This window comes from Plectrocnemia conspersa, unplaced genomic scaffold, assembly GCF_051122295.1.
Source record: "Plectrocnemia conspersa isolate PC_06_02 unplaced genomic scaffold, ASM5112229v1 ptg000002l, whole genome shotgun sequence".
Taxonomy (NCBI): domain Eukaryota; kingdom Metazoa; phylum Arthropoda; class Insecta; order Trichoptera; family Polycentropodidae; genus Plectrocnemia; species Plectrocnemia conspersa.
In genome coordinates, this window is record NW_028277166.1 from 17,703,067 (window position 1) to 17,728,943 (window position 25,877).

The window sequence follows — 25,877 nt, forward strand, 5'->3', positions numbered from 1 at the left end:
CTACCCGTAAATGACATTTTATAATAAATCTTTCAAGATTTTCGGCTTTGCTGTGAGGAACGCATTTCACTTTAACGATCCATCAGTTATTCGCGTCTTCTATGCCACTTTTGTTCGTAGAATTCTTGAATCGGGACCTATTTTTTGAAATCCTTGAATAACCAAATACTTTATTTATAACAGGATATTTGATTAGTATCCGTTTTTATATACCAACTCCTTTCGTGCTATCGATAATAAAACTATTCTCGAGGAATTCCAGTTTTTGATTCCGGAACGTCTTCAAGAATCACGATTACATATTTTTTTAATAACTGTTGGGGTCTAAGACGTCCAAACTTTCCGACTCATCCGACTCCTTAATCCGCTGGCGTTGAAAATTAATCTGTTTAATGCCAGATATGAGAAACTGGTACGGTTCGTATCATTTAATTTTAATATTTTAATATTTTTTTATTGCATCTTTCTATGTATTATTGAAATGATACTATGTATTGTTTTTTACCATCGTGGCACATTTAACTTGCTAGATCACGGTGGTCTTAATTTAATTTAAATAAATAAACGTTAGTCACTGATTTACCGGCTTGGATTTTAATCTGTTGTCTCTTGACTTACTTAGTAGTTATTAATTGTGTTATCGCCATTGTAACGCATTGGGCTAACAACTTCTATATTGCAACCAAAGATGTATAGAATAAGTCCAATCCTGTAAAACTAGGTGATCTAAACTTCCCAAAATCTAATCAACTCGATCACGAGGTCGGATTATCTCTATTGTGATCGGGATCTGAAGATAAATAATCATATTCATGGTTTTGATCTGCTTGTATTTATATTGACATTTTAAGATCAAATAAATGATATTTATAAAAGAATAAAAATTAATATTAAAATTAAAAAATTAAAAAGTTAATTTGATTTTTAAGTTATTTCAATACGAAAGCGAACACAAACAATATCAGAAATATTTCTTTTTATACATATACAATACAATATTCCAAAAGTATTTAATTCTTAAGGAGCTTATTTTTTTCGTCAGTGTACATCGTGAACTTGAATATTGCGTTGTTTATAGTTATAACGTGGCTTAATTTATTTTAAATTAATTTAACAAAATTATTTAATTTCATATTTGAAAAAAAAAAGATATATATATATATAATTCATAGTTCAATGTTTTTTTGGAAATATGTGGATGCGTGCAAATCGAAAGTTAAAGAGGCAATTACTTGGAAACAGTCGCGGACTTTTCATATCGTATTTGCATGAATTTATGTACGGAAAAAATATATATTCAAAAACCTTAAAAATAAAATTACCAACAATAAAAAAAAATATTTTATTAACTTAATCATTTATTCTTCATTCATATACTATGGTTCGATTAAAAATCTATAATAAAAAGTGATGGAGAAAACCGGGTTAAATTTCAATCTACGAATGAGTGATGCAGTGATGTCAACTAAACCAGTACAATAATAAAGAACGCTAAAATCCTATATTACTAATGATTAAATTATGAATGGTTAATTTTCTTTATTAATTGGTTGTGATTAAAAGTTGTGTTCGATATTACCCCGTAAGCTAAGTGATGGTCAACAATATTAAGGCTTTTTGTTTTCACCTCAATTAAAAAGCACACATCCATATGTTGCGTGCATGTGTATGCGTTTGTATCGGTCGTGACGCGTCGGTAAAGTAGAGAGCTGTTGCGCGGGCGCCGTGGCGGCGCAAACGTCAGGCGCGGCTGTCAGCGGTGCTTCGTCGACCGTCGCCAGCGGTCTCTTCGATTCGTCTTACAGACTTTCAGCGCTCGACGGGCGTCACTCGGGAGCTTGAGCTGGCGGCGACCATGGAGCGCACCGAGGGTCTGGTGCGGCGCAACGTGGCTCGCGAGACGACGGCCGCCGACGAGAGGCGCGACCGCGGAGATGTGTCTCCCGACGACGCCGACTCCAAGGAGACGCGGCTCACGCTCATGGAGGAAGTGCTCCTGCTCGGTCTCAAGGACAAGGAGGTAACCCGCTGCGAAACTTCCCCCCCCCCACTCCTAATTATTGTACAACAATATCGTTAGGGTTGCCAACGATAATAATTATCAGGCAATTTGGAATATATTTTTATTATCATTATCAATTACAATACCTGCAATGGTGTAATGCATATGGGCGATTGATAAACAAATTAATAATATACTATGTTTCACGTTATTCAACTTTTGAATACCTAATATAACATAATTGTTCAATTATATAATAACTGGTAACCTAACTGATGAAATACTGTAATAAAATTGAACACTGATGTCGAAATTGACAACCCTACTCAACATAATCGTTAACATTTATATGTTTATTATCATATATTTTATGTTTTACCTTCATGCTGAAGTCGTTAAATGAATTTTTAACGCTTTTTTTTATACAACAGGGCTATACATCATTTTGGAATGATTGCATATCGAGCGGATTGAGAGGTTGTATTTTAATAGAATTAGCGCTAAGAGGCAGGATCGAATTGGAGCGCGCCGGAATGAGGAGAAAAGGATTGCTAACCAGGAAGCTGCTCGTCAAATCAGGTATACATATCTCTTTGTACAATCAGTATTGCGATGATAACAATAACGATAATGATAACTTTTATTTTTTTTTGTTAATTTTATGTTAGTTTGTGCTCTGTTTATCATGTCTAAAAATTAAAATGTAGATTAAAATCGAGTGACGGAAGTTGTAACTACTATAGTAATATATGGCTGATATGCTAATATTAGATTTAATGGTTTATACAAGGATATTAATAGCAGTCTGAAAGTAAAGGTAGAAGGTTTATAAATTGGAGTAGTTTCGAACCTTTTCGCTAAATTTTATTTTTATTGTGGCACAAATCATAGTTGATATACATATATTGAGTTAAATAAACTGTATATAAATATTTTGTAATTTATTAATAAAATCATTTGCTACGGGTGTTGTTCATCGATCTTCTTATTCTGATAATCTGATTACGGTACTGAATTGGTTCTCTAAACTGATTATTTTACGCAAAGTCCTGACCTATATACAATATTTTCGTTTCTTATTCAGACGTCTTGATCCATTTATAAAAAAATTGTCGCTAAATGCATTGATACGAAAAAAGGACACCATGTAAAATATGTCTGCAATGTACTGTATTGAAATTGCCTAACGTAGAGGATGACGAAATTCCTTGATAAACAATGAAAGTTTTTTTATTTGTGCAGCTCTGGGGACGGAATGCCTTTGTTTTAAAATATCGCCGTGTTTATTTTAGTCATGTTTTTGTATGCATTTTGGTTTCAAAGATCTCTTATTTATTGTGTTTATTACTTATACACAAACACTAGACTTTTAATTGGTTAATTTCTAATTTTTCCGACATACTTGTGAACCACTCCTTGCTGACTCTCTTGGTTTCCTAGTGGTAGTAAACCCAGGTTTCATCTCCAGAAGCTATCACTTGCTTCAATTTTTTGTCTTAAGTGATTTTCCTTAACTATGCCTACAACTGCTGTAAGGGACTCGAGTTTTTTTGACTTAATTGAGAATACTACAGAAACCACCTTGTAATAAAACTATTTAGTACACTTGCTGCACTAATAGATTTATATCACCATACAGAACTTTCGTTTGTTGAGAAATTTCAATGGGTTTCACCCCATTCAAAAACTAATGACAAAGCGCTGCTCCAATATGGTGCGTATTGCAAGCGCAGTGGGCATTTTTAGCTACTGCTGAGCGATCATTTTGCATGCCTGATTTGTACTACCATCCGACTAATCTGACTCTTCAAACTATATAAATGATGATCCAACTTTAGTTTCTGAACTTTTTAAAAAAATCCCACAAATTTAAGAATATTTTTTTTTATTAATCAAACTTATTTCATTAATTATGAAAAATAATATTAATTAAATGGGTGCCTTTTGCAGCAGTCAATCTTTCGATGTAATTTTCGACAACTTTTTCGTACATTTCGAGCAGTATCTCGGTTATAACCTGGCTAATGTTGGTTTCAGGTGCTCCAACGTTTAGGCCTTGTCGGCGTAGACAAATCCAACGGTATTAAATCGCATGATCTTGGCTGCCAGTTGACGTCACCAAAACATGAAATAATGCGACTGGAAACTTCATCCAAAACATCCAACGTTGCACCTAATGTGTTGCAAGTTGCACCTTCTTATTGGAACCACATTTCTTCCATATCAATATCTTCGATTTCGTGCCAAAAATTATTGGTTATCATGCACCTATAGTGCTCACCATTGACTGTTACTGTCCGACCTTCATGGTTTTCAAAAAAGTAAGGACCAATGATGCCGCCCGACCACAATGCACATCAAACAGTCACTTTTTGGGAATGTAATGGTCTTTCGTGAATCATATGAAAATTATCCTCAACCCATATGCTACAAAGGTGGAAATGTGCCTCATCAGAGTAGAAGTTTTTACCTTGAAAAATCAGCATCAACTTCCTGCTGCTCTAACACCCAATCTGTGTAAATTATTCATGGTCTACTCTCTCTGGGCTTCAGTTCTGAATTTTATACGAGTGTAGGTGCAAATCCAGATGCAAAATAGGCCAATGAGAGCCATAAGAAAAGCCCAAAAGCAGTGACGTTATTTGGGGGGAGGCAGCTGGGAGAACTTTCCCCCTCTTGAACTTGGCCTGCAAAATGCATGTCATTTATTGAAATCAAAATATTTAAAAAAACGACCACTAACTGGCGAACTATGACGACCACTCTATTGACTTTCGCGACTCCATTAAATCATTAGAATCCATTGAAGAACTTAAAAATTTATCATTGGTGCAACAATTCAAGAAAGAAATTTCTTTCAGCCTTACAGAGAGTAGTGTAAGAAAACCGACATCTTACGGATTAATGGAGAAAGAATTCAAAATATTTTAATCGACGGGCAAAAGAACAAATAATTTACCGTGCCTATTTGAAGCCCTATTGTCGATTAAATCAACATAATCACAAAACGAGAGGAATTTTTCCATAGCTGAAATTTTTTTGACAAAAAAGAGAATGTTTTATTCTACTTTAAATGGCATGTTTTTTTAAAGGGTTATTTTAAGAATAATATGTGATATTGTATCTGCAATACTTAACTGTATTACATACATTTTTTTATTCATCAAAATTTCTCGAGAAATTTAAGAAGTGAAGTCGAAAATTCTTATTTCTCGAGAAATGAAAATCATCGAGAAATCAGTATGTATAAATATACCTAACCGAAATCTCGTTGCTCATATTCTTCGTCCATGTATCCAAATATTCGACAATTCGAACACTTGAATTCTTCATATGCTCTATAATTTGTATTTCATGTTTCACATCTATATAAGAGTACATATCAAACGTAGCATTGAGTATTATCAATCACTTCTCTAAACAGCAGTGCTTGTTGTATAACACATTTCTGAAGCTCGTGAATTGCATTCAAGCCATATTAATTCGCCCTTCAATGATTAGATAGTAGTTGTATCTCTACTGAGGCATTTGAATTGGTAGACCCTCTGCTGATTGGCCATCGGGTTGTAACTGCGCATAAGTTTACTTCCCATATTGCTCAAGTTCAACTACTAACTATTTTCTGGCTTGCTAATTTAGTTAAAATCTATTCCCCTTCCGAGTTTATGTTAGTTAAAAGCATTTTTAAATGTCATTTGATAATTTGGTTCATTAAATTGATCATGGTTCCCTCCATGTTTTTAGGAAGTAAAGAGACTGTCATACCTGTGCATTGACCTGTTCTAATCCCGTGAATTTCTTAACTATTCTGATGTATTCAAAGAATTTTTCAGGTCAATTTTGATTTATATTTACGAAAATCAAAGCAGGACCACGAGATAATTTGGAAAAAGTGTCCATTCGATTTGCACAATACTGTAGTAAAAATATTCTAATACTTTTATGTATTTAAAGATGCTCCCACTGGTGACGTTCTTCTCGACGAGGCCTTGAAACACATGAAAGAAACTGATCCACCCGAGACAGTTCAAAGTTGGATAGAATATTTAAGTGGTAATTCACGTTTTATTATCAAATTCACGTTTCAGTCATATCGCTATAACCGTGTGTGAATTAAATTTTTCAGGCGAAACATGGAATCCGTTGAAGTTAAGGTATCAGTTAAAAAACGTTCGCGAAAGACTCGCTAAAAACTTGGTGGAAAAAGGCGTGCTGACTACAGAAAAGCAGAATTTTTTACTGTTTGACATGACCACGCATCCACTCACTGATAATGTGATTAAGTGCCGTCTGGTTAGAAAAGTAAGTATCGTTTGTTCTTCCAGTTTATAATTTTATGACCATTCATTGAAACTAAGCTGAAAGCAGACCAATTCATGATTTTATGATCTTTCATCGAAATTATAAAAATATCAAAACAAAACGCGACAAATTAATTCACACATCTTTGCGAAAATAGTTTTGATGGGACAAGTCCATGGCTTGCAATCAAAACAGCTTTAAAAAAATAGTGTTAAAAAGAAGATGAATTGTTTGATAAAGTAGTGCTTTCTAATGTGATATCGTCCCGATTTAGAAAAATATATAATGTGTTTATTTTCATAGTACAAACATATATTTCTCATTTAATATTATGTTCAAACTTCCTTTACCACGATCCGTTGATTAAACATTTGCCATCTTGCTCAGATTCAAGAAGCAGTATTATCTGAATGGAACAACGACCCGCAGCGCATGGACCGTCGGACGGCCGCCCTCCTGTTGCTCGCTCACGCATCCGATGTGCTAGAGAACGCATTTGCGCCATTGCCCGACGAAGAGTACGAGACGGCCACGTGGCGGGTGCGCAAGCTGTTGGATCTCGACTTCGAACAAGAAAGTCTAAAACAGAATTCTTTGGAAGTGATGTGGGCGGTGTTCGCCGCTTTTGCTAAATAGCAAACGATTGATATGAATGAGGGGAAACAATGGTAAACATAAATAAATAATGTAATCCATATCTGAACATACTTTCGATTGATGCACACAGTATATATTATATTGACAAGCCGAGGAGTCTATGCGATGAAGCGTGCTCTGATATTCATAAAATTGTATAAAAATGGGTTGTATCACATGCCTTTGCGTTTTTTCAATCAGTGGCTTTTGGCCTTATAATTAACTCAATTATGAATAAACCATATTTGATATTGAATTATTTATGCCTCACAAACAAATAGGATCAAAATTGTGCTAAATACAGCTTATCTTGATTGATTTTGGATGGGTGTAGCTAAACTAAAGAACTAAACAAATCTCTTTTATCAGTATTTTATGTTAGATTTTTCCAGCAATTTGCAATACGTATTTTGGATTTTAACTAACTTCTTTCTCTAAAACACTACCCACTTTTTATCACCATTAACCATATACGTTATAAATCATAAAATTGCGTATTTTAATCACTGCACAGTCATACATTATTCATCTTCGGAACCTTTACGTCACTTTTATCTTATAACAATGATGTACGAGTACAATTTCTAATCAAATAGTATATTATTGTGAATAGTCAATTAATGAGATTCTTATCTAATAATGCTGGCTATTCTTCCTAGTCAATATCAGTGAGGAGTTTTTGTGAAGTAGATCTCAAAGAATCCTATACACATATTAAACGTTGAAAAAAGTTGGAACTCATATTTAAATAGATTTTTAACCAAATGGTGTAGCCTGTACATATGTATATTCTTAAAATATAGATAGCACATTTGCAATGATAATATTTATTAAGAAAAAAAACGCAAAGGTCCATGAGATAACTACACTGTGTTCAGTTTTATTCGACTCAAAAATGCGACAATTTTCCCCAAGAAGGAATTGTAAATAATTAAATGTTTCACGCGTATCAACTTCATACGCTGTATAGTTATATAGTCATATCTTTTCTAATTTTTACCGGCCTGATGTGTTGACTATTGAAGAGAAATTCTACGATGTTTAAACACTGAATTGAATGTCTTAAATCTTATACATATATATTATATTAATCAATACTGTATATTGTACATAATAAAAAAGCCAATATGTAAAATTAACGTAGCCACTATAAATATTATATACAATAAGAGTAGGTTTATATGTATTTATAATTATGACGAAATTTTTCAAAAGTTTTTTATGTATCGTTTATTATTCATGCAACATTTATGGTGAATGATCTTAGGAGTCTTTAAATGTAGATTATAAATTTGTCTACTTAATCACCGTATTGTCAGAGTAGCGTAATTTGATAGTAAGTATCGTCTTTTTTTTAGTGAAGGACTGACAGTATTCTGATTGTTGATAACACATGTGATGAAAATTATGTCTAATGCCAGATTTGTTATAAGTTACGTTTATATTTGATTAAATAATTATTGTGTTAGTTACGTAGTTTCAAAATTTTATCACAAAAAATTATAGAAAAAATTGAGTATAAAATTTATCAAATTGAAATGAATAATGGAGTGGAATAATTAAAATATATACATACATTCATTTTTTAGATTATATAACTTATTTAAAATATATATACCACTCTCCGTACAAAAACAATAATTTATATACTTTATATTAGTTTTAGCTTAAAAAAATTATAAGTATTTTATTTAATACCTATAAATATATTTTAATCAGCACTTTATGCGATTATAATAATTTTTCATTCCATGATTGCCAAGAGTGTTTTTTTTTTTTATTATCCTTCATATAAAATTTTAATTTTTTATCAATAATTTATATTGGCATTATTATGGTTTAATTACTTCTATTATAATGCACCTACATTACAGATTGTTAAACATATTCTCGTGAAAATATATCTACAGCATATGTATATGTATTTTATATGTATAATGCACGTTTAAATAATGATTGCAAAAAATATATCAATTAAATTCTCTATATATGTATGTACATACATACATTCATCCAAATTTTGCACATTTTTATTTATATATATTATATTTTTAGTCATAATTCAAGTTTTTATACATATAAAAAGTTGTCATTAAGTTAACGTTCAGCTTGTTCATTGTCAATGTTGACTAATTTTGAAAGTGCAGTAATTAATTTGATCTTTTGTTGTTGTTAAATCGTAAAAGTATTAAGTTTTATTGAAATTAGTTCCTTACTCATAATTTTTTTCATTATTTTAATTTTAACATGTACTGTGAAAATTGCTTGTAAAATGTATTTATTATCGGTGAATATGGATAATGTTATGTATTGTAAATAAAATAAATTCTATGCTGTAGAACGGATTGCTTAAAAAATGCAGTTTGTGTGAGATCCTTGTATTGTATTTAATTATTATATTATATATCCTTTTACCTACAAAATATATTATTCTTAAACCATATTACATTTTCTTATATTTTAATATAGCTTAACACAATGCTTAAAAACATTTTTACTGCTTTCAATTTGTTATGTTCAAATAGTACAGTAAATGGCGACGTAAATCAGAATAGAAAAGTTCAGTTTGATAATTTTTTTAATAAATATGGACAAATTAGATTATGAAACCTGGCAAGGATTTGCAATATAACTTTGAATAAATAATAAATCTGGCAGGATATATTTTTTTCTACAAAATTTCGTGCTAATCTGCCATTGTGATGATTCATTCTAGTTCAGCCCCTTTGACGACATTTCGATTAATACACATGATTTTCACAACATCTAGAATAATTAAAACATTTGAATAGGTATAGTGATCCTGGAATGTTTTATTCACACCCTAGTTCATTGGTTCAATCAAACTTGTGTTTTAAAGAATACAGGTCGTACGTAGTTGCTTCAATAAAGCGTCGGTTCCGTCATTAAATAGAGTAGTACTTAGTCGCTTCGAAAGTAAATCTTTCGTTGCGTCGAAAGGTCCTTTTAGAAGTAGTCAGTGCTTGTTTTCGTGTATGTGTCCTGGAGGTGATTGCTCAAACAAGAGGCAAGGCATCAGGATGTCATTTCAGCTTTTTTAGGAGGTGTAGGCAAGTTTTGGACAGTCAGTGGCAGCTTTTTTAATATTTCGATTTCATTAAGTTTCATAGTATTTCATTAAATGACATCCATTTTTCTGGCCAAATTCCCTGCCCCCCATTCAAATGACGTTCCTGTTTAAAATTCACGTTAAAAGCAATAAAATCGTGCCGTTGCCGTTACAGTGGAAACGCTTAGTTATCTAGCTTTCATATTAAGGCTTTATAACAATATTACGATTTACAATTATTGAGAATTGAATGAAGCATATCTAAACCGAGTTTTGACCAATAAGAGAGCCGAAAAAACAACTATCCCTTCTCAGAAGTCAAAAGCAATTAAAGCCATTGACCAATATTCTAATATCAGAAGTCCGTAAGGATAGCATATTTTTAAAACATAGTGGATCATATTTTTAAAACATAGTGTAATATATTCTATACAGAGTACCCAAGTACAGGAAAACTGGAGCAATTTGCGAGATGCAATGTCTGTCTGTATTTATTTTCCCATGGGAAATGAGTTGGCATAGTTTGTATATTGGACTTGACCTAATAAAAGTTCTAAAGTATAATTAGTTGTAGAATTTTCATTAGGTTAGATTTGGGTTTGAACAGCAAATGGATGTTTCGCTACTAGCAAACTGTTAGTTAAATTATATTTTCGCTAGTGGAAAAATATATCTACAGGTGAAAATGTATTTGGAAATAATATAACTTCACCGAAAAATACACATTCTCTGTAACATTTTTACATTGCAGGTAAATAAATAATGATAAGCCCCTAAATGAATATATTACTGCATTTGGAAAAGTTGAAATCATATAGTTTTACTAGCACCTGCCAGATAAATTATATTTTTATTAGGGAAAATATATTTATCTACCGATGAAAATGTATTCCGATATGATTTCACTGAAATGACATATTTTAAAAAACATTTTTGGGATAGATTTGAGACTGTTTTTTAGATTTCCTTTGAGGGATAACATGAGAACTTTTGGTTTAGAACCAGGGACAACATTTTAGCTTTTCCCGGTGGGAATTCTGGAAGGCGGGGGGGGGGGCGGCAAACATTGACCAGTCAGTAGTCATTTTTTAATATTTAGATTTTATTAAAACTCAGTATTTCTTTAAATGACATGCATTTTCTTGGCCAAATTCAAGGGGAAGGGGGGAAGAAATGCTTCCACCTGCCCTCCCTCCAAATAACGTTCCTAAATAAAAAGTTGCATTACCCTAGAAAATCGCAGCAGAATGTCGTGTAAAAATGTAATATCGCTTAAGTGATAATAGATAAGCAAAAGGATAAACTTTGAGAATTATAGTATACAAGAATATAAATTAATTTAAATATGTTTTACAGATGATAGATATTCATATGACAATAATAAGCGCCATACTATATATTTTACTGATAAAAATGCTCTCAAATGGTCTTTAGTGGGTATGATTTCACTGAAATGAGATGGTTAAAATAATATTTTCTGGATTTTTGATTTTCTTTGAGGGATAACCCGAAAATTTCTAGTCTAGAATCAGGGACGTAATGTCAGCCTTTTCCAGGGGGAGAGGGCAAAATTTGCCAAGTCAGTAGTCGTTTTTTTAATATTTTGATTTCATTAAGATTCATAGTATTTTATTAAATGACATGCATTTTCCTGGCCAAATTCAAAGGGGGGGGGAGGCAAATGCCCCTACATGCCCTCCCCCTGCGAAGCGTAAGTCCGAGGTTGAAGAAGTTTTTAGAGCGAAATTATAGTCTGAGTATCGATATGTAGTGGAGTCGAGTGGGTATATCCTGGTTTTGTACTGCGTAATGTACACAGTTGTGTGCGTAAATCTTACTCCACTCCGCACATTGGAGGGGGTAGTAAGAATGTGGTGTTCTTATTTGAGAGCTGCTAAGTTCGCGGGACGTGTGTTCTTAACTAGTGTTGTGTATGAATCGCTACAGCTTAAAAGCAAAGACAGATTTCGGATGAATACTTAAAATAAATCAAGCTAGATAGTGCACAGTGACATCTTTTGATTGTAAGTTATAATAATAGTTTATAATTAATAATATAGATGGCATTATTTATACTTTGATTTCAGTTTGGTGTCTCAGTACTTAGTGGTTGTTGATTGTACTTACTCCGTTACAACGCATTGGGCTAATGTCTGATATGTTACAATGGAAGATTACAATAAATAAATAAAAATGTTAAACCACCAACCTACAAAAGTTTCATCCTTATTGGTATAACCAGATTCCTCCTTCAGCCTTTTAATTCGTTTCATATAACATATTAATCTACATAGCAATTCTTTATTCTAACTTTGTTGTAATAATAAATTATTAATAACTGTTGAATTATGTAATCTGGAATTTTTCACATCACTTTGTCCTTCATAATATTTCTCATTTCAATATTTGTTTTATTTAAAACATGCAGACGACATATGTGACATAGGTTGGGGAATTACCGTATAGATAATGAAATGATAAATTAATTACTTGAAAATATCTTTTATTTCACACATAAAAATATATTGATATATACTAGTTTTTTTAATGTATTTTTAACATTAATAAAAAGCACATATTGGCACATAGTCATGGAACACGATTTGGTAAGAGTAATAAATTTATTGTATATCTCTAAGATATAAATATTAAAAAATCTATTGTTATACATTTGAATTAATAAAAAAGATGACTCAAAGTCAAGAATATGGTGACTGATATTTTTGTCGAAAATAAAATAATTAGAGGAGTGCATACAAGTTCTTCACTCAATGTTTGATTAGAAATTTGATAAATATTTGAACCATTTTAAGTTTCACTTAACAATTTTGAACAGTAAAATAAATTTGAAATGGTTCTAAATATTATAAAAGGTTAAAAAATATGCAGCGTCTAAAAAGTATATTTATATCAGTTCATATATCCTCTTCCGAGTTTTTATTTAGTTAGTAGATTAACAAAATAATCAAAGTTCACTTATCCCTCGGTTTACGCAGTTGAGAAAAAACATTTTTTTTAATACTGCAAGTTAAACATACTTGGCTCTGCATATGTAGCATGACAATATACAAACACAAGGGTTATTTTTTGCACTTGACCTACATCTGGAACCTCTTCCTGAGTACACATGTGCCGCTGAAGATTTTGTTTGTTTACTTAAAGAAGCTTTAACAAGTACACGTGAATACTACTCGATGGTTTTATACATCAATTTACGCAATATTTCCTGGAACGTATCTACCGGGTAAATCGAGAAATGAGTGTATTTGTATAACAATAAAATCATTATATTTTATTAATAATTCCAAATATCGGTTATCTTATTTTTTAAATCCTGTCTTCTGGAATTTACCAGTGATTGACAAAGTTTGACAAAGTATTTCTCATTATTGTTGATTTGGCCAACTGCAAAAGTAAGCACTCTCCATATTCTCGAATGTACGTCAGTCGGATATTGCATATCTGCTGATGATATTTCACTCTCTGGCACACCCAAAAATCTAGCTAAGTCTCGATACTTGACTCCGATGTTATCGACTACCAGTGAATTGATCTGATTTAACTTCTCGCCGCCTGTATTGGCCTGTTCGTCTGCAAATTTATAGTTACTAATTTATATTATTCTATTCTAAAATAACGTAATAAATATATATTTTTTTATAATATTCAAGATATTAACCTTTCAAATCTCCAGCAATATTTTGAATTAAATCTCTGATTTGTGTATCTCGCAAGAATTTATTTATGTCTTCGAAGGGTGTTAACAAGCTCGGCGATAAACACCCCCTCTTTTCCAATATTCTAAGCAATATAACGACGCCAGTTGTGCGCTCAAATAGCCTGTTTGAATTTATATTGTATTTATTCTTCAGTTTGATGCTGTTGATGATATTTGCACACTCAGGACTCTCATTTAACTTTCTCATTACGACCTGCTTCAAATCCGTGTACTCCTTTGACTCATTTATAGACACGGTCATTGTAACGATTTACAGTACACACAAAAATAGGTTTATTAAACTATTAGTTTGATAAAAAATAATCGATGTCAAACGTAACCAAATGACAGCCGTGACAGACTCATACGGTCTTAACATTAATTCTATTGACCAAAACCAGCGCAGTGACCTCCAGGAGCTCTTAACCGGAGAACCGACATATTGGCCCAGGGACACAAAAAATAAACCAGATATCATCGACTTTTGTGTAACGAAGGGTATATATAGCAACTACTTAAAAACTGAATCATTCCTAGATATTTTATCGAATCACTCAACAGTAATAATAACCCGAGGGACGCAAGTGCTGGCAACGTCCAAGTGACACTTGCAAGCATAAAAACAAATTGGAACAAATTCAGATATAGAAAGGATCAAACTTAATATTTATATTATAACTTAATAAATCAAGCTGTCTCTTACTTCACAAGCAACATACAAAACGATACGTAAAGTAGACGCAGTCAAAAGACAAAGTAATAAAAATCAAATTCAATAGAGTTACAAAATAATTTAAACAAACTTTTAATGACTCTATTTGATAAACAAATTATAAAACAGCCGCAAATGCATATATTTTCAATAAAACTAGAAAATGTAAAATGGACAAGAAACAATAAAGAAAAAGGTACTCCGCTATGACAAACATTTTAAAGTCAAATACCAGGATGAAGTGTCAGCTCTTCCTAAAATAAGATCAGTATACTTGGACCGATAATGACACAACAGACTATACACAACAGACCTACTATGCCGGGACGTCTGAATAAAATTAAAAAATAGCTACAATTCTAGAAAATCAAGGCAAACGAGCAACAATCTGTTCATGTGACATTTACCATGAAAAAAGACACATGCCCAGTTAAATAATTTTATATTACGACAAGCAGGTAGTGGCTAATATCTGAGGAAGCACATGGACAGAAGACTCACATTGAAGATACATATATGGAGCAAACGCAAGAAATTAGGATTTGCACTAAGAAAATACTATTAATCAGTTGTCAGTAAACTGCTCGTATACAAGGTCATCATATATGTAACTATGAGATGCAGCAAGCACTATAATATAGATATAAGCCAAGGATACCAAAATAAAGTGCCAATGATGATACTGGATGCCCAATGGTTTATTCCAAATTCGTACATCCACCGGGACCATCCTAATCAGCTTGCAAAGGATTTAACAAAAATCCAATACAGGAAACGCCTGAAGAGGAAGGATATCTTATTAAAGGATAAAAAGATTGCCACTAAACGGAGAAAAATTTGTCTAAAGTCTTATAAGGACATATTACACTTTCCTGCTAATATTTAAGACTGCAGTAATGTAATAGCAATTAGCAATTACAATTGTAGTATTACATTATTTTAAACAGTAAAAAATTCTCTCTCAGTGCAAACATTATGTGACAATGTTTTCGTTGAATTTTCGTTATTGCAGGTATATTGCAGGTATATTAAAATAAAAACATGGTATTCGATTTCCGAGCGCACTTGACAGCTGCGTGTCCGCGAACACCGCTAAGTTGTAATTTGACCAGGTGGCTGTCGCGCGTCATTCGCCGTTCGCCGGCAGACCGGTTTATTTGAATTAGCTTTTAAATAAACCCGGTGAACGATAATGGAGCATTCGCTGCTGTCCGTCGCTGCTTTTTGCGTTTGTATCGTGTCAGCCTTTTGTCTATACGACGACGGCACTTGCCACTCTTTCGGCGGCGGAAATGTCTTTCCGGAAGGAAACAGGAGAGTAGATCACAAGCTGCAGTTCACCAAGGCAGTCAGTGAGTATCCATTCTATTCTATTTTTACGACTACTTGTTGATCATCAAACATATATTCAATTTCAAAATTGCACATGAAAATTTTATTTTAAAACTAATTGTCGATGTGTATTATGTTTAATTAATAGTTAAATATTTTTTTATTTAGATTAGTTTACTTCAGTTTTATATGGCTCTTTCTATAAAGTGTCTCTGGATTTTAAGTTGTCACGTATCATACAATAGAACGATTTGCCAGTAAAAATTAAAACATCTCTAATGTTTTTTGACGATTCAAATCTGTCATTCAACTACATTATTATTGAAGCAAATATTGAAAAATTTACATTTTTATCATATTAATGTTTGCCACTACATCTTTAGCATGCTTGTATAAGTTTTTAGCTGAATTACGCTTCAAATTGTGTACTCTATTTTCATATATAAAAATAACGAGTAATGTGCTAAATAAAATATAGACAAAAAATAGTTCAAAATCATAATTGCTTTTTCTGTCACTTCTTATTAGCTCTATAAGTATTGAGTTGTATATAATATAAAACAGCGCTAAACATGTATAATTTAAATATAAAACTATAAACTTCAATAACAAAAAAATTAAATGCCTTCAAAAATTCTACAAAAAAGATTTAGATTAAAAACTATGTATAATTTTGTGTATTATAGTATCTATTATCTTTAAATAAAAAAAATTGTTATCATTGTTGTAAAATACAATATGTATTATCTCTTTTAGATAAAAAAAATACTTCATTGTAATAAAATATATTATATCATTTTTAACAGTGGTGACTCAAATTCTTTTGCAATTTAGTTTTCTTATAAAACAAATTAGGTGTATCGGTTTATTATTATTCTCTTCAATTAATTTAATGAAAAATTTAAATTAACAATATTTTCACTCTTCTTTGAAAATCATATGTGACATATCAGACATGTCAATTTATGTATATTTTTACTATTTTAACAGATGTGTAGAGCAATTGAACATTTACAAGAGTAGACTTAACCCTTAGAAGTCCAAAGACATGTATGCCATGCCTAAAATGGTTTTACCGTTGCAGTCCAAAAGCACCTATGTCATTCCCAATATAATTTATATTTTCTGAAAATTTCATTTCGTTAGCTACTCAGGGATACTTCTACCTATTAACATATTATAGTAAAAATATTGAGTAATTCCTAACCATCGTACTTGGAAGTACTCGGCTATTGTCATAGCCCAGGCGTGTGAATTGTCGTCTATGGTTCTCTATCTAAAATGTTTTATTTTTAAATTTTCGTAAATATTTTCTTTAAAAATATTAAATAACTGTTTTCAACTACAGCCAACCGTATTAATAAAGAAAATTATAAAATCACAATAGTGATGACGAAAAGTTATTCTTTTACTATTATCATGTGGCTGACGATGATAACTTATTTACGAAAAATCATTGCGTTATTATGAAAATAATGTTTCTGTTAGTGAATATAATCAAGAAACTAAGGCAAACATTTCCGATAGTCGTAGTGATAATACATAGTGAGATTTTGCCTTTGAATTTAAATCGTAAACATTTATTATATTTATTGATGATAACGATGATGAACCTGAAAGATCACTCATGAATTATTATTTTAATGCAATTGGGTAAATGTAAATAGTAGCGATAACATTCTGAGACAACGACCATTTTTCTTAGAGACGAGTCACCAAAAATTTCAAAAGGTTTTCAGGAGCCTATCAAATTATGCCTTAAATTAAATTTAAATATATCTAGTAATATCTACTAAAAACTGTGAAAAGGATAAATATTTGATAAATAATAAATTATTAAATGTGTCAGACTGATGTTGATTTTAGATATCGCATGTTTTCAGTGTTTACATCTATCATTTGCCCTTGATCCCATTAAAAAATAAATTATAATAATAAACATATATGTTATTCAGTTTCAACAGCAGCTCCAGAATGGGAAGCAACGGCAGTTATCAATGGTGAATTCACCCAACTATCGCTTTCCAGCTTCAAAGGAAAATATCTCGTATTTTTCTTCTATCCGCTCGATTTGTAAGCATTTAAGCACATTTATAATAAAAGATAAGATAAAATTATTTATAATAATAATCCATATCATATAAAACTCAATATCGACACACAAAACCAATCTGAATCGATATTTATTTAATACGTCTATCTAAACATCTGCATTATTACTCGACAAGGTCAAAGAAAAGACACTAGTTTAATCGTTTTAATTCACAGCACGTTTGTTTGCCCGACTGAAATTCTGGCGTTCTCCGACCGAGTGGACGAATTCCGCAAACTCAACACCGAAGTCGTCGCTTGCTCTATTGACTCTCACTTTACACATTTGGCTTGGATCAACACGCCGAGGAAAGAAGGCGGCCTTGGCAAAATCAACATTCCAATATTGAGCGATCTCACACACAAAATAGCCAAGGATTATGGAGTTTACCTGGAAGACTTGGGCCACACCCTCAGAGGACTGTTCATAATCGACGATAAGGGCATTTTGAGGCAAATCACCATGAACGACCTGCCAGTAGGACGGTCCGTGGACGAAACCTTGAGGCTTGTACAAGCTTTCCAATATACGGATAGACACGGAGAAGTATGTCCGGCTGGATGGAAACCGGGTCAAGATACGGTAATTATGTTTTTAAAAAATGGAAAGCGAACGGAATGGGTGTTACTTTTAACGCATTTTACAAAATTTGAAGAAGATTTCCTCTTCGATTTGTTTTGTGCAGGCCCAAAAAATAATGATATATGCATCATTTGCTTTAGGCAGGGGAGCGGGTAATGGGGTGACTATATTTTTTTCAGGGTTTTAGAGCTTAGCTGACAAAATTACGAATGAATACCATATAGTATTTAAACAATTAGCTATATTAGCTAAATAAATTAATAAAATAAATAACACATTGCTCTATATTTTTTGCACTAAAAAATCTTTTAGAAAAAAACTTTAAAACCAGTCTATAGGCTAAATCAAGCTATTTTTATTTTTGTGTAATTTACATGACGACCTTTATATTAAGAGCAGTATTTTTCAAGCAAATTTCTAAATCAATAAAAACATTAACTAATTATTTTACACTAACATAACATTGTACAATGATTAATATGTTTATTTTTCATTACAGATTATACCAAATCCAGTTGAGAAGAAGAAGTATTTTGAGAAAGTTATTACAGAAAAGACTGAGCTTTGAATTTGTTGGGATAATCAATTGCATGCACAAATATTCTTGTGGCCAACAATTACATATAGACTACTTTATAAATTTGTGATCCAAAACCAGTTTTATGATGTTTTTAATCAGTTGTGATACCTGAACCAGTTAGATATTTTATACGTGATATACTAAGCCCAGTGAAGTACCTATTAATGCATTTTCGAGAATATACATATGTTATTGATAATAATAAAAGCTTAAAAAATATCTTATTAATTTTTTTTAAATGTATGATCGATAAAAGTTAATGAGAAAGAGTCAGAGAGTCGCAGTTTTGCAAGTCAAAAATCTGTCAGCTGGGTTAAGTTGGTGAGTCTTGAGGATCTGTGAGTTTTTTGTTGTGCAAGACTGATGTGCCCTTCAAGGAAGCTTGGACGACGAATTGGAGATAAGGCGACTGTCCGAAAATCGCAAAAACTATATACAACAATGGCTATTTGATGCGAGGCCATTAATATTTTTTCCAGACATGCATCTTAAAGATTAAATTTAATGTAAAAGGGCATGGTTTTATGTTGTGGGTTTTGAGTCTGCATGGCTATTGTACAACTCTTGTGTGTTCCGAAATACTGATTTCACATGTGTTTTGTTCAGCTGAACTCTTAGCTTCTAAGTAGCTATACTTTGAACTATTATATATTTTTTAAGGTTTGAGAATTTGTAGCCAGTGAGACGCTTAGTGAAATTTAGTTAGTTTTATTAGATTATATTACAATAATTGTATTGTCTGTCGCAATTATTGTGACAGACGATAATGGGCGCGATGTTTTCTCCGAGTGGTGGTGGAGAAGCTGGCGCAGGGATATCGTCCGTGGGAGGTCCTCAAAGGTCTAGTAAGTGGCGTGGCAACGAGCGTACAGCGGAAGTTGACCTCTCTCTGCTACAGTGGTGCTGACTAATCACAATCATGCAGCGATCATCCAGCCAATAGATGTACTCGTTTCTTAGAACAGCGAAATAGGTATACGGCTTTAGAAAGCAACATTTACGTGATGTGCATTGTCCAAGGTCATGTACTGCAACGGGAATCTAGTGATTTATTATATGTGACTGTTTCCAACAAAGAAATATTCTTTCAATGATGAAGAATATTTACAGTAATAACAAAACTCGTGCTATTTGTGATTTTCTGGACGTAACGAGGGCTTTTGTGTGTGATTCCATCCTTTACGCTACTGTCTTGTTTCCTTGTTGATGAATGATCATTTTAGTCACAGTAAATTAACGTGAGTTTTGAGAATAATACTCTTTTAAATGTGGGAATCTGTGCATGGTCTGGTCGCCACAAATTTATATATATATATATAAATGTGATGGATATAATTTTTTATACTATATTTCTTAATTTGGTCACTCAGCTATTTTAAGGACTTTGACGTCTGTTTCTTTCCACCCTGTTACTTAATGGTGTAACAAATAAGTTCTGTAAACAGATACACAGCTCTCAAGGCTGGTAGCACTGTTATGCTACTGACGAATTTAAATATACTTTAATTGTAATAAAGCATAGTTGGTTGTGAAGGGATTGAAGATATGTTACTGAAGAAAAATTCTGCTGCAGATTTAAAGGCAATGGTGCATTATTTTCCTGAATCTTTGATTCCCAATTTGTTTTGCCTAGCTTTGACATAATAAATAAATCAGGAGTAATTCAGTGATTGTCAATTGTGAAAGGAATTGAGATGAATTTATTTAAATTAAATTTAAATCATCACAACCTAAGTTACTCTAATGCATCACGGTGGTCAAGAAACAATACATAGTATTATTTTAACACACAAAAGTGATTACAAGATCTTTAGTGAAAGCTTCTCTAGCCAAAATGTCTCCACAGATTGTAAGAATGAACTGATGGCGAATGGGATCGAAAAAATTGACAGAAACCCATTTCCATAGAGAATCTAAATCATTCTATAGATGAGTCCGTACAATGTTTCTTCCATGATCAATTTTATGTAATGCAACAAGCGGAGCATTCGAAACACTTATATTTCCGAAAGATATTTATCGTGAAATGTATTTTTTAGGAAATTGATAAAAACAATCGCTGGCATTAAGTTTATAAATAAAGAAGGCGTATTTTACATTATTTATTATTACTTATAGCTTATACATATTTTTTAGCATAACTTATAATTGATTTTTTAGAGTAAAAGGCAACAAACATGTGGCGCATTGACTCACTTTCAAGTAAAAACATTGTATTGAGCAAAAGGTAGATTAATTTTCATTAAAAAAATAAATTGATGTTAATTTAATATAAAATACTTGATTTTATAAATTCAGAAATTTAATTAGTTTGTTAAAAAGTCTTTATTTACATTACAGTCCATATTTATCTAGAATAGTCATCAATGTTTTTTCTTATTTTTCGGACTAGACAGTGTTATAAAATTCACTCTTCTCGGCGTTTTAAGAAGCGGTTTCAGAGCATCCACATCCATAGGAACACCTGGAGAATCTTTTTCAATATTTTTCATTGGTTCTGTTTCAGTTTCTTCGTAAACCAATTTCATATCTTCAGTCGATTCATCAATAACAATCTCACTCGATTCCGGATCTACCTTCAAGGAATCTTCTTTAATCACAGGTGTTTCAATTGTTTTCCTTTTCATTGGGGATTCAATCTGATCTTTGTTTGACCAAGCTTCCATAGCTCCTTCATCAATCACAACCACGTCGTCTGTTTCATTTTTCTTAGAGCTAGGAGTTGCGTTTTTCTTTGCCGATGCATTTTTAGATTTAGGCGTTGACAGCTTTTTGTTTGGTGTTGTGTCTTTGATGTTTATATTTTCTTTATTGTGCAATGACACCTCAGTATCGCAGCTTGACTTTTCCGATAACGCATCCGAGATGATCGGAGTTCCCAATTCTCCATCGAAAAATTTAATGACAGAGCAATAACCATCCGTACTTGATACAACCAATATTTGACCATCAGAAGACCAAGTTAAGTCAGTTAATCTAAAATTGTTAAAACATTTTTTATTTGTCATGACTAAAAAAATTATCATGAAGCAAAAGTTCACATGTCATAGTAGAGCAAGAGAGCTGAACTGACATCAAAATCCCATAAAGTAAATTTACTTTATGTGATTTTGATGTCAGTTCAGTTAAGGGTTTAAAATAAATGTTAGATCAAATAGTCAAGTTATTTCTTTACATCTCTTTAGATATAACTATCTATTTCATAAATGTATCAAGTGAATTTTTACATTACAGTATTAGGTATTTTAATTACACATTTATTCAGTGCAATTATATAGCATAGTAAACATTAAAATTGCAATATCAATATATATATACAACTTATATTTAAAAATAAGTGTTTTTTGCCTCAATCTATACTCTATGTGTATATTTTTAATTAATTAAAATAAATACCTAGTATAATGTATATTGGAGATTACGGCTAATGGAGTTGTTTGTTGAGTATCGTATAATAAAACTGTAGTTTTAGTTGCTACTGCTAATATGAAACGCATTGGTGTTGGAAATTTAATCAGAGGCTTCGGTCCACCTTCTCTTAACGTATATTTTATGGGACTCCAAGAAACAACCAATGATGGTGATTCACCGCATTGTAGTATACAAACAGGACTGAAAATATTACACATATTTTAATGCAGGATAAAAAACTTCAGACTATACATTTCCTATATTTTAAAGTTTACCTTTTCATGTGTGTTCTTCTGTAGATGTAAGCAACATTGATGTGTTTCACAACTCCATTTTGTTCGCTTTCAATCAAACCAGTCGGAACAGCAATCAATTCACCGTCAGGACTATAATCCAGACGTCTAAAATACGACTGTAGAGTATCATCGTAAAACAGCTTATAAACTTGACCATGTAACGCATGATTCTCCGGAACCGGTAACAATGTTTTTGAAACTCGATGAATGACTTTCTTCAAATTTATATCAAAAACACGAAATACTCTATAATATAATAGATACAATTAGAGGGAGAATAAATTAAATAAATTTAAATTAAAAATACCTATCACTGCTCATTGTGGCGATGTGTTGATTTTTAGGATCCCAAGAAACACCTTGAACGAATCCTTTATGATCAGTTAGAACTCCCATATTTTTACCCTTATGTACGTCCCATATAAAAGCTGTGTTATCGACTGAGCCGCTCACGAGAAAATTGCCAAATGGACACCAACTTATATCGTAGACGTCTTCTAAATGTCCACGTAACATCTATAAATAAAAATTAAAATCAAAAGATAAAAAATAATATATGAACGCATTGGTGATCTTCAGCTGGTACCGATTGTTAAATCGTTATAACGAAATTAGTCATAAGGACTTGCTAAAAGCATATAAAACTAATTGTGATTCATTTATTTGTAACTTTCGAAGAACAAGTTTCCTATTTGTCGACATGATACAAGCACAATGCCTTAAAAACACATTGCAAAAATACATGAACAAAGGATACAGTTGGAGCAATGAGCATTGTGCATTTCATTAAATTATATTGTTGTGAAGTCTAACGATTTTTGTATTATCACCGGACAATAACAAATAGTGTTTCCATCCGAATTATCGCATTGGTGAGATGATCAAGAACACGAATATAAATAGTTATAAGAGTAAACTAGAGTTTACCCAAACTTACTAGCAGAGCTATACTAAGTATCGACACAGACGACTTATAGGAGAAAAGAAGCAGTTCTTTTTGACTTCATGTTATAGTTACCGGAATTCAAAAGTTCAATCAGATCTTCTAGACTAATATTGCACAAATTGTACGAATATTTCAAAACTGTTGCAAATATGTACATTAAATTAAACGCATATAAACAAGTTATTTAAAGGGAAATTCTAATCTATGATACATGATAAATCATATAGGTTAAGACAACAACATTATTTAACAACTGATTAGAGATTAAAATGATACTGGGATTTTTAGTACCGGTATTACTGAGAGAAAAAACAGTCAATACCAGTATTGACATTATTATTCTAATAAATTGCTAATTACAGTGGGAGTACTCGGTAACGAGCGTTCCGACTGATTTTATTGCTCTTGACATGGATATTTGATTCTGAGATAGAATGATTATTTTTCACGCTCTCCTATTGGTCATAATTTGGTTTAGATATGCTTCATTCGATTCTCACTTATTGCAAGTCGTAATATTGTTATAAAAAGTCTTAATATGGAAGCATTTCCATTGCGACAGTACGATTTTATTACTTTTGATATGTATTCTAAACAGGAACCCCTTGAATTTGGTCATAAAAATGCATGTCATTTAATGAAATACTATGAATTTGAATCAGAAGGAAATATTAATCAAACAAACCCCGACTGGCCAATTTTTACTCCCCCTGAAAAACCGAAATGACGTCCCTGTTAATAACTGCTGTAATTTTCATTAGATTTCCACTAAACTTTTATGAAAAATTGACTTTCAATCGATCTATGCCTGACCCATTAGCTCATTTCATAATATAAAAATAAAAAATCATAGCTCTATTAATAAAATTCCAAAATGCTATAAAACAGATTTTAAAATAACAAAAATAAAAAATATTTGGAATATCACTATTATGTAAATTATTTAATAAAACTTACTTTATATTGCAACCAAATTTCTCTGTCTTGCTCATTACTTTGTTCGAGCAAAGGAGGCGGGTCGACATCTGTTTTTTGCTTCCATATAATGATAACCGATTCATCATCGCCAGAAGCCAAGTATGTACCGTTTTTAGACCATCGCACCACGTTCACAGCTTTCTGGTGTCTAGCCAAATCGCAAGCTATCTCCAAAGTCACGTTAGAATCTCCTTCTTTAACGTACCATATCTGAAACCGAGGTCATTAAACCATTAACCTCTATATAAAACTAAAAAGTCGCTCAAACTCACCAATACATGGGTATCGGCTCCGCCCGAAGCTAAACGACTAACTCCTGCATTAGTATTTCCTGGCTGGAACGCTATACTAAGAACAGGCTCTCGATTGTGCCACGCGATCTCAGGAATCACACACTTCATCTTTCTATTGAAGAAGTGACAAGACCCAAGTGTTCCCGCCAATGAATTAATATCAACATTCATAAATGTGTACGTTGGCCCTAACAACATTTTTTGTGACCTGATTAATGTATTTTGCAATTAATTATCAAATTAGCAATTTAAATTTGATTTACACAAATAAATAATCATATAATTAAAAACAAGATAAATTAATATTTTATGAAAGGTTTTTATTTTATTATTATTATAGTTTGAAATATTTTTTTGAGCTGTAGTATATTTTATTCAGATTCCAGCGCAATAAATTAGATGAGTCTTCTTAATTTTTTTACTTACTTACATTTTCTGTGAGAATAAAAAGAAAATATGTTCCAATAAGAGATTAAGATTGTTCAAATATTTTGCAACAAAACAGTTATTTAGCGGACGGATTGTCACAGGTGGCAATTACACTCAGATTGAGCCATTGCAGTAGTATTTAAACGAAAATATATAGTTACATACAAGGGAACTGAAAAAATCGAGAATTCGTGCTTATTGTTGCTGCTTCCCATCTAAATATATTATTAAAAACTTACAGTTTGCATAAATATGTATTTTCTAATAGAAATAAAAATTAAAATAAAAAATGTAAACGAAGTCTATTTTATTATTTTTCGCTGTGATTCATGGAGAATTATAAAAAGTCGTACTAATAGGTAATTAATAGATAAAGAAACGGAGATCCGTTATTTAAAAACTCAGACTCGGAAAATAATTATTTTATTATTATAAAAATTAAAAATATTTCGAATACATTTTCGTAATCTTTTTACTTTATACCGTCGGTACGGGGCT

The 25,877-nt window shown here is 31.9% G+C and overlaps 4 protein-coding genes across 4 annotated transcripts; 2 read left to right on the top strand and 2 right to left on the bottom strand.

The window, feature by feature from the left end:
- The first annotated feature begins 1,711 nt into the window (after positions 1-1,711).
- sau (Golgi phosphoprotein 3 homolog sauron) lies at positions 1,712-9,363 on the top strand. The gene is made up of 5 exons (XM_088204865.1): positions 1,712-2,020; positions 2,434-2,581; positions 5,957-6,055; positions 6,129-6,304; positions 6,692-9,363. Exons 1-5 carry the CDS (start codon positions 1,856-1,858, stop codon positions 6,938-6,940), a joined length of 837 nt encoding a protein of 278 aa, XP_088060991.1. The 5' UTR covers positions 1,712-1,855; the 3' UTR covers positions 6,941-9,363.
- A 3,133-nt stretch (positions 9,364-12,496) lies between these two features.
- Positions 12,497-14,185, bottom strand: Fadd (fas-associated death domain protein). Its single transcript, XM_088204890.1, has 2 exons — positions 13,690-14,185; positions 12,497-13,601 (listed from the first exon to the last, which is right to left on the bottom strand). The coding sequence occupies exons 1-2, from the start codon at positions 13,988-13,990 to the stop codon at positions 13,306-13,308; spliced, it is 597 nt and encodes a 198-aa protein (XP_088061016.1). The 5' UTR covers positions 13,991-14,185; the 3' UTR covers positions 12,497-13,305.
- Positions 14,186-15,576: 1,391 nt separating this feature from the next.
- On the top strand, positions 15,577-19,103 carry Prx4 (Peroxiredoxin 4). Its single transcript, XM_088204876.1, has 4 exons — positions 15,577-15,792; positions 17,728-17,845; positions 18,041-18,446; positions 18,946-19,103. Exons 1-4 carry the CDS (start codon positions 15,633-15,635, stop codon positions 19,012-19,014), a joined length of 753 nt encoding a protein of 250 aa, XP_088061002.1. The 5' UTR covers positions 15,577-15,632; the 3' UTR covers positions 19,015-19,103.
- Positions 19,104-21,117: 2,014 nt separating this feature from the next.
- Positions 21,118-25,137, bottom strand: Caf1-105 (chromatin assembly factor 1, p105 subunit). The gene is made up of 6 exons (XM_088205986.1): positions 24,930-25,137; positions 24,637-24,867; positions 23,041-23,249; positions 22,713-22,979; positions 22,423-22,638; positions 21,118-22,002 (listed from the first exon to the last, which is right to left on the bottom strand). The coding sequence occupies exons 1-6, from the start codon at positions 25,119-25,121 to the stop codon at positions 21,390-21,392; spliced, it is 1,728 nt and encodes a 575-aa protein (XP_088062112.1). The 5' UTR covers positions 25,122-25,137; the 3' UTR covers positions 21,118-21,389.
- Between the last annotated feature and the right edge of the window lie 740 nt (positions 25,138-25,877).

Bases quoted from the DNA above. Each gene is read 5' to 3' on its own strand.
- sau (XM_088204865.1), top strand. From the start codon at position 1,856: ATGGAGCGCACCGAGGGTCTGGTGCGGCGCAACGTGGCTCGCGAGACG. The intron at 6,056-6,128 runs GTAATTCACGTT...TAAATTTTTCAG, and splicing joins TTGGATAGAATATTTAAGTG to GCGAAACATGGAATCCGTTG. The intron at 6,305-6,691 runs GTAAGTATCGTT...CATCTTGCTCAG, and splicing joins AGTGCCGTCTGGTTAGAAAA to ATTCAAGAAGCAGTATTATC.
- Fadd (XM_088204890.1), bottom strand. From the start codon at position 13,990: ATGACCGTGTCTATAAATGAGTCAAAGGAGTACACGGATTTGAAGCAG. The intron at 13,602-13,689 runs GTTAATATCTTG...ATAAATTTGCAG, and splicing joins TATTGCTGGAGATTTGAAAG to ACGAACAGGCCAATACAGGC.
- Prx4 (XM_088204876.1), top strand. From the start codon at position 15,633: ATGGAGCATTCGCTGCTGTCCGTCGCTGCTTTTTGCGTTTGTATCGTG. The intron at 15,793-17,727 runs GTGAGTATCCAT...TATGTTATTCAG, and splicing joins GCAGTTCACCAAGGCAGTCA to TTTCAACAGCAGCTCCAGAA. The intron at 18,447-18,945 runs GTAATTATGTTT...TTTTCATTACAG, and splicing joins GGAAACCGGGTCAAGATACG to ATTATACCAAATCCAGTTGA.
- Caf1-105 (XM_088205986.1), bottom strand. From the start codon at position 25,121: ATGAATGTTGATATTAATTCATTGGCGGGAACACTTGGGTCTTGTCAC. The intron at 23,250-24,636 runs GTAAGTTTTATT...TTTTATTTATAG, and splicing joins AAATTTGGTTGCAATATAAA to ATGTTACGTGGACATTTAGA. The intron at 22,980-23,040 runs GTATTTTTAATT...ATTATATTATAG, and splicing joins GCCACAATGAGCAGTGATAG to AGTATTTCGTGTTTTTGATA.